We start from the raw sequence: 8,051 nt of genomic DNA, 5'->3' as shown, positions 1-8,051 counted from the left end.
AGAAAAGATATTTTAAAAATCACATTTGAGTGTCCCCATGAATAATGTTTTCTGTTAGCAGTCAAATAACAAACTTTTGGCACTTAAGAAAACATTTATGGGTGAAAGAAAAACATCTCAATTCACTGTGAAATGAGAAAAGGTTTCTGTCATTTGATTTTCAAAACTGAAAAGTGTGAGTATCACCCATTGGAACAATTCCCCTAACCTCACTCTTCCTCAATGATCAGTCGTGGTATTTGACATTTTCAAACCCAAGGAATCTTTTTTAAAAAATTGAGACAACTGTTTTTTAGGACTTCTCTAAGCTTTTAAAAGGGGGATGAAAACTCAAAACTACCCAGTCTGGGCCAAGGAGCTCTTACCCGGAGCATATGGCCAGGCCAGAGAGGCCACAGGCCCCGCTTACCTGGTCAAGAGGTTGGTGATCTGCAGGGCCAGGGCAGCACGGTAGCGGTCCTCCTCCCGCACCAGGTAGCGAACCTCGTCATGGATGCTGATGCAGAAGCGCCCATCTATGGCAAACTCCTCAAACAGCCACTTCATGGCCACAAGCATGAGGTGTAAGTAGTCAACAGCAGAGCTCTGCACCACCCAATTCACACGGCTGGTCATAAACTGCAGAGAGAAGGGAGGCAGAGGTGAGAGGGACTTTGCTACATACCAACTACCCGTGAGCCCTACCCAACCTTCTAACTCTAGGGCTCTAGGGTAGAAGCCCCAAGACAAGCATCACTCCGGCCCTACTGACAAACCCTGGTAAGGTCCACAGGGAGCTCTGCCCTGCTCTCCCTGGTCCACCCACCCACCCTTGCTCCGAAGGTAGCAAGATACCTCTCCCTGAACAGCCGAGGGCTCCAGGGCTCGACTGATACGGCAGCCCAGAACCGGGGTGCGTGGTATGTCAGACGTAGCGATACTCTCAAGCTTATTGAACATCTCTGACTCTGTGCCCCCCATCCAAGCCCGTTCAGCAACCAACTCCCACTTCTTCCAACGTGACCTAAGGGACCAGAAACAGAGAGGAGAGAGTTTGTCTTTTAGCATCTCAAAGCTGAAAAAGCATCTAAGCTCTTCTGAGGCAAGCCCAGACCCCTCCCCCCTCCTTCCATCCTTAACACAAAGAAGGTTCTTACTTCCTTAAAGTTTCTCTCTGGACCTTGCGCAGATCCTGCAGCGAAATCCAGCCACCCTCAGTCCTGTCCACTGGGAGGTGTAGCTCCCTCACCAGCCACTCACCCTCCTCTGACAGCCGATACCTGGGGAAAGTGTTAACGCCGTCATTCCCACAGGAGCGTTTCCTGTGCCACACTACTACCTTGATAAGGAGTGTTCACATATCACTCAATTTTCAAAAACACTGGCATCAAGCCAGTCCCCTTAAGGCTTGTCTTCAGAGCAAGAAACAGGCTCAGAGAGGCTAAGTGCCTTGCCTAGGGTCACGGAGCTAGGAGGAGATGCAACCCAGACAGGAGCCCAATAAAGGACAAAGATTCCAGCATGCGAGGCCACTATTCCTGTGGTCCTGTTTCCTTAGACTCTGCATTGCCCAATGCCCAACACCAGCCTTTTATTCAGAAGGCAGCAAGGGCCATCACTCCAGATTTGGGGATACAGGGTAAGAACAGGCTACTCCCTGAAGGGGAGGGGGCATTCGCAGAAGCAGAAAACACAATAGCCAGGCCCAACTTACCCTTCTCAACTGCCATGACCCTAGATTCCCAACTTCCATCTAACCTGCAGACATCACAAGCCTTGTTGCTTCAAGGCTCCAGAGACATGTCACTCACTTGCACAAAGAAGTTCCAGGGCTTCTACCACCTGTGCCCACAGTCAAACTCCTGTGACACTTTCAAAGGTGTCCACAACTAAAGCCCCACCACCTTGCTCGCCTCCACCAGCACATGCTGCCCACAGTACGAGCCCTACCGACCTCATTTCAACCATTCTGGATGATACTCGGCTCCCTTTCCTGCATTTACAGTCATGCTCACGGTACGAGCCTTACCCAGCATTGCTTTATCAACTCCGGAGGACGCTCAGCTGCGCTTTCCTGCATTTACAGTCACCAACCACTACATCATTTATCACATACTTAACTTTAGTTGTTCACGAGAATAAGCCAGCTAATTCAGTGTGGACACTGTATTATATATATGTAAGGAAGTTGCAGCTCTCCTCCCTCACGCTTTTGGAACCCTCCAGAAAGCCTGCTAAGGCCCTGAGTACACAGTATGCAGTACTTTGCGAACTAGGCTAAGTAATCTGGAGGCCTGGTAATGCTTTCTCCCGTATCAACAGCAGCCTACATGCTCATTTGCCACAGCACCCTCCTGTCAACTCCTGTCTTCCGCCCACTCCATTTGCTTTCGTTCCCTGGAGGCATCTGAGTTTGCAACCCCTACATTATTATTTATGCAGCATCATCAGAATTGTCAAGATGCTACCACCTGGTGACAGTATACCAAAAGTATGGCTTTACTCCCATGAGGGAAATCTGTTTAAGGCTGGCAAGCACACGTCACAACAGGACAAATCATCCTGGAGCTAGGTTACACAGGTGTGGAAGGAGAGGCGCTAGGTGGGGGTTCAAGCAATGGGCAGGAGACAGATCAGATGGAGTACTAAAAAGCAGTAAAGTAGGCCTTGGGTTCTGAGTGTTAAAGTGGACAGGAGAGGGACCCTCACCGGCGGAGGCCCTTGGTGACGGCATACATCTGCTGGGCCTTCTCAGCTGCCTCCTGCCGTGTGAGCCGGTGGTTGAACTGCATTAGTAAGCGCTCAGCAAAGGGCTGCCCGGCACCATAGATGCGGCCATAGTTGAAGACTTTGGCATGCTCTCGGCTGATGCCGACGGTGGTGGCTGTCTTGCTGTGTAGATCCGTGCCCCTGCTCTTCCTGCCCTGCAGTGTCATCCACCCAAAGGCTGTGCAGCCTAGAAGACACGCAGGAATGAGAAAGGAAGCTCAGGAACATCTGCCCAATGTCCATCACAACTGTGGATACGCTGCCTGAGGGGCTGGGCTGCCCCGACCCCGGCTCCTGCTGCTCACCATGCATGCCGGCAAAGTGGGCGTCTCCAAGCACAGCGGCAATCCACAGCTCTTGGGAGTCCACATCGGCACCCACAAGGGTGTAGCCAGGTGGGGCCTGCACCATGGCTTTCAACTCACTGCCTACTCGGTCAGGCTGTGGGAAGAGGGAGATACCCCAACCCAATGAGACTCCAACCCCATTCCTGGAGCCAGAGTTGACTAAGAAAGAACTGGAGCCTTTCTTGAGGGGATGGATGGCTTTAGAGAATGCCAGACAGCACTGCTGAATCTCCAGTTCCAGAGACAGCCCCTCTCAGCAACTGGGGTGACAGGAAAAGAATCTGCTCTGTGCCTAGCGCCCTGCCAGGACCCTCACATATAAGGTCCCATCTAAAGTCTATGATCGCTGTAGCTATTGTGCCTGTCATTGTCTGGCCAGGAAGGGTGCCCAGAACACATTTACCCAAGGAGTGGATAAGAGTCATGACACCAGATCTGAACTAGGGTCCTGCCTGACCCAGATCATAGGGTCCTTTTCACGCTCCTCGCTAAATACCGAAAGGCCCTCAGATCCCAGTTTCCACAGACCTGGGGAAGGAAGGACACGTACCCGGGCATTGCTGGCAGTCAGCCACGTGGGCTCCACAGCCCGGCGAGTGATGGTGCCGGCGGTCACCACTTGAGGCAGGATGGCCCCATAGAGGCCTTCCTCATCATAGTCGGGGTGCCTGGCGGGATGCAGGGGAAGGAGATGGATCTTAGCAGGTTGCTTTGGCCCTAGGACCTACCACCTCCCCCCTCAGTTCTCCTATCCCTGCAGCCACTCAGTAGGCCATACCTGATCACAGCACGGGGCAGAGCTGACCTGGGCAGCCACACCACCATCTGGGAACTGTGGGTATAGACAGGGGGAGGCTCAGCACAGCCACAGGAAGCAGAATCTACCCCCGATCCCACCACAGCCCTTACCTGCCCCGCTCCAGGCCTGCTATACCCATTACCCAGCCTCACTCACTGGACTCAGGCTCAACCCAGGCCTCAGGCCCTATGACAGATACACCAATCAAGAGCATAAGCCATCTGGGAACTGGCCAGGCCTCCGAGTAAGCTTCTGCTCTTCTCTGGAGGGATCCATGAGGCGCCCCTTCCACCACTGCCTCTTCCTACACCCAAGGCCAACTTCACCATCCCAACACCCACTCTGTTCATGAGAGTGTGTCAGTGGCCACAACTGCCTTGGAAATGGCCTACAAGATTAATACGTTTGCCATTCCAGACTACAAGAGCCAGCTCCCAGCCCCAACAGGGCTTACAGGCCACCAGCTCTCCACAGTCCTCAGCCATATCCATATCATGGCTCTAGCAGTTACACAAAGGGATTCTCGGAGCTACCAAGGGCTCTCATGGTCTGACAGCAGGATTTTTTTTTTTTTTTTTTTTTTTTTACATAAACAAGGAAACAGGCTGGAGGGAGACTTGCCCGAGGTCCATGGCACAGGACCAAAAGTAGCCAGCCCTCTAGACCATATCTAGGCTGGCCCTCTGTGGGAATCCAGAGTTAACCAGGGATCCCCGGGTGGAAGAGGGGGAAAGGAGTCCCAGGACTCCTCCCAGGGTGGCCCACCTGATACGTTTATGGGCGTTCCTCCAGAAAGAAATCATTTTGTTGATTTCCAGGGCACGGGGCCCACTGGCACCTCCTGGGCCAGCCTGCAGGGTGCCATCCTCCATCTTGGGCAGGAAGTCCTTGGCAAAGGGGCTTCCCACATTATAGTTATTACCATCCTGGACAGAGCAAAGGAAGCAGGGGCTGGAGGCAGGTGGCAGACCCCTGGATGGGGATCCAACATGAGCACCTGCCTTCTCCCAACACTGAGCCCAGAACCTCAGCAGCCTGAGGCAAATCCCTGATTGCATCACGCACGCACGCACGCCCCCCCCCCACCAAAGACCCAGACATGAGCAAACCTGGATCCCCTCATAAATCAGTCAGCAGAACCTATCATGTACCAGATGTGGTGCCAGACATATGACATACCCCATAGCATTTAATTCCACCACCATGCCCCTTCCCACCTGACTTTCATTAGAAAAACAAAAGCTGAGCGATGACAGTATGTGCCTGAAATCATATTCTGTCCCACTACTAGTCATTTCCACAAAAAGGACAGTGTCAGGTGTGTGACCTGAAGGCCTGCTGTGGGCCCTAAGCACAGGGGACACCACGAGACAGGCCATGACCCATGACACACCTTGTGAGGCAGTTTGAAAAACCAGCAGCCAGGGACATCCACATCGTTGTAAGGTCCGTTGCCATGGTGATAGGTGGGCTGGCTGTCCTTGGGGCCACCAGGGGCAGTCTGTGGGGGCCATACACCTAGATCAGGCCCTGCTCCAGCACCTGCATTCAGCAAGGGCCAGGGGGTAGCGGGTGGGAAAAGGGCCTGAAACTGTCATCATCAGCTGGGAAATGACATGATGGTCATGAGGTCTCAGGCTATCTCCTTGGCCTCCAACATGTGTGGGGCCTCCCAGGGGCATGGTGGCATCTCCAGCCCCCCAAGACCCAGGGAACTCCCAGGGAACTCTGGCTGGGAAAAGCTACGCAGGCAAGAGGAAGCCCTTGCCACCAGAACCCACCCAGAGAACCCCTGAGGAGGTGCCCTGCTCACCAGAGCTAGGGGTTGACCTGGCACTGCAGCTCGCAAATTCTCCATCTTGGCCTCAGCCTCCACTTCTAAGTAATCCAGTTCTTCCAGCTGGATGGGCCCAAGGACCAAGTGAGTGAAGCAGAAGACTAGGTAGGCCCCAATCTACCAGCCCCTCCCTGCATGGCACTCACACAGCCCAGGCCAGTCAGGAGTGAGCCACCAGTGCCAGCCTCCCACCCAAAAGGCTGCCCCTTCCCTGGGTAGATGGAGTACAGAGATCTTCCCTCCCCAAACCTCAGGTTCAGAGCCTGCCCTTACCGTCTGCCACATGGTGCTATTGTCAGTGAACAGGAACTCCTCAGCCAGGCCGGCCTCCTGGGGTGTCAGCTGCTGCTTCCCCTGTTCGAGACAGTGCTTCCTGTACAGGGACTCGATGGCTCTGGGCAGAGAACAGCAGCAGCAGCCTCTGATTACCAGATGCCCACTCAGCCTGGCAGCTTGCTGGTGCCTTCCGCAGTTCCCTTTGTTTGGTCCCCAGAATCAGCTCTGAGGCAGAACCAGACAGTACTTCCCCTGACCTTTAGACAGGGACTGACAAACTGAAAATGTCAGCACCCTGGCAGCAGGCTGGGGTTTGAAGCTCGTCTCACTCAAAGCCAAGTTTCCCTTACACTACAGAGCTGCTGTCTCAAGACAAGCTCTGAGAGCACAGCTGGGAGGACAGGACCCAGGGCCCAGCTACAGGCTGGCTCCTGCCAGCTCACCCACCCTTGGGCTCAAAGGAACAAGGCCAGTCCCATCCCCTTTTGTCTGACAGCTCCACAAGGAACTTAGGCCGCCCTGCAGAGCCAGAACTCTTAACTCTGGGGCCCTTGTAAGTTTCTCCCCAACACCTCCTTTTCAAAGTTCAGGGTCTGCAATCTCAAACAAGTAGCTGAGCCCTGGTCAACTACAACATGGGGACAACCATTCTAGGTCACGAGGCTCCCTGGGGAACAAACGAGGGAAGCACTGCTTGGCCCATAATTTTCATTCAAATTATATACACTTTTTGAAAAGCCCATCTCCCTGCCATCTTCAACAGCTCTCTGCATGTTCCTGTGAAGGCAGCTGTGCTGTGCCCAAGAGTAGGTCTTTCAGTCCTCCTCACTCTGATTGTCTCAACATACTCCCTACTAGGGCTCTGAGACCCAAAGGGTAAGGGGAGCCATGGAAAAAAACCTGAACCCAGATTCTTTTGTTTTCTTCTTCTGAATCTGGACTCCTGAACCCAAACTCCTCCCATTAGCCTGAGCTGACCAGCCAGGGAAAAGGCTCCCTAGACTCCAGCCCCTTCCGCCCCTGGGCCTGAGCCTTACCTGTAGGGGCAGACCACCCCAGCAGACTCTGGGGTGGGGCCTGCCAGCAGCTTGGCCAGGTTGTCCCGCCTCCCAGGTACTAGGTAGCCCCAGCCATGACGCTCTGAGTAGTGCAAAGGGAAGCCATCCCAGGTCAGTGCCATGAGTTTAGGTGTGACCCGCATCTGCAGACTGAGGAGGCTGGGGCCTGGGGTCCACGCAGGGTCGTCTAGCCGGGGGCAGAGCTTCCGGTACCATCTACGTCCCACCAGGAAGACAGTAGTGTCACAACAGTAAGGGCAGTTGCTGGGGGGAAGGTTCTCTCTTCCAGGATGTGCCCCACCCACCCTCCAAAGTCCTGGGGCTTTCTAGTGACTACAGCCTAAAGCCACCATCCCCCTGCTCTGGGATGCTTTAGCCAGGACCCCCATGGAAGCCTCCAAGAGAGTATTTCAAAAGGAAAGACACTCAGTCCCAATGGACTAGTCAGAAGCCAGGACACAGAAGCATACCCTGGCCCAGGACAGGGCTCCTTCCCAAGCTCCATTTCATCCGGAGTAACTCTGGCCAGAGGAGGGAGCAGATCTGACCTCCCCACTCCTCTAGAGAAACGCCAGTTCTTCTGGGTTCTCTAGTATAGGCTGTTCACCAGGGCTGAGCCCAGGCTGATGCTAGCAAGGCACCCAGGACACTTGCTCTCAGGGTCAGGCAAGTGCAAAGCTGGCACCCTGCTGCCCTTTTTCTCATCTCTGCCACCCTATGAGGTTCAAAGGAAGGAACAACTTCTCAAGGAAGCCTTATTTCCCCAGGCAGAGTCAGAACTACCTCAACACTGCTCACTCTATGGATACTAGCTGCACTGGCTGATCTGCATGCCTGGCTCCTCCTAGAAAGGAGCCACTGGAAAGGAGAAGGCATGCCGTCGTCTGTACACCCAGTGGCTGCCCCACGACTGGAGAGAAGGGGCCATGCTCCCATCTGTACACCCAGTGGCTGCCCCACGACTGGAGAGGAGGGGCCATGCTCCC

General features: G+C 54.1%; 1 protein-coding gene across 4 annotated transcripts in view; it reads right to left on the bottom strand.

The window, feature by feature from the left end:
• POLG (DNA polymerase gamma, catalytic subunit) overlaps positions 1-8,051 on the bottom strand; it is a 19,413-nt gene that overhangs the window by 1,956 nt on the left and 9,406 nt on the right. For 3 of the 4 annotated variants that reach the window (XM_017517562.1, XM_017517557.1, XM_037734731.1), the window contains exons 10-21: positions 7,045-7,281; positions 6,005-6,125; positions 5,708-5,794; positions 5,288-5,395; positions 4,660-4,820; positions 3,874-3,927; positions 3,646-3,763; positions 3,054-3,189; positions 2,689-2,935; positions 1,137-1,259; positions 835-1,003; positions 410-618 (exon numbers count right to left, since the gene is read on the bottom strand). In XM_017517562.1, the coding sequence (XP_017373051.1) occupies positions 410-618; positions 835-1,003; positions 1,137-1,259; positions 2,689-2,935; positions 3,054-3,189; positions 3,646-3,763; positions 3,874-3,927; positions 4,660-4,820; positions 5,288-5,395; positions 5,708-5,794; positions 6,005-6,125; positions 7,045-7,281 (1,770 nt within the window). The remainder of the gene's footprint in view (positions 1-409; positions 619-834; positions 1,004-1,136; positions 1,260-2,688; positions 2,936-3,053; positions 3,190-3,645; positions 3,764-3,873; positions 3,928-4,659; positions 4,821-5,287; positions 5,396-5,707; positions 5,795-6,004; positions 6,126-7,044; positions 7,282-8,051) is intronic. The other variant, XM_017517572.2, reaches the window with a different exon arrangement.

This window comes from Cebus imitator, unplaced genomic scaffold (assembly GCF_001604975.1).
Source record: "Cebus imitator isolate Cc_AM_T3 unplaced genomic scaffold, Cebus_imitator-1.0 Scaffold19, whole genome shotgun sequence".
NCBI classification, from domain to species: Eukaryota; Metazoa; Chordata; class Mammalia; order Primates; family Cebidae; genus Cebus; species Cebus imitator.
Note: the sequence above shows the minus strand (reverse complement) of the source record. Positions and strands in the feature narration are given on the sequence as shown.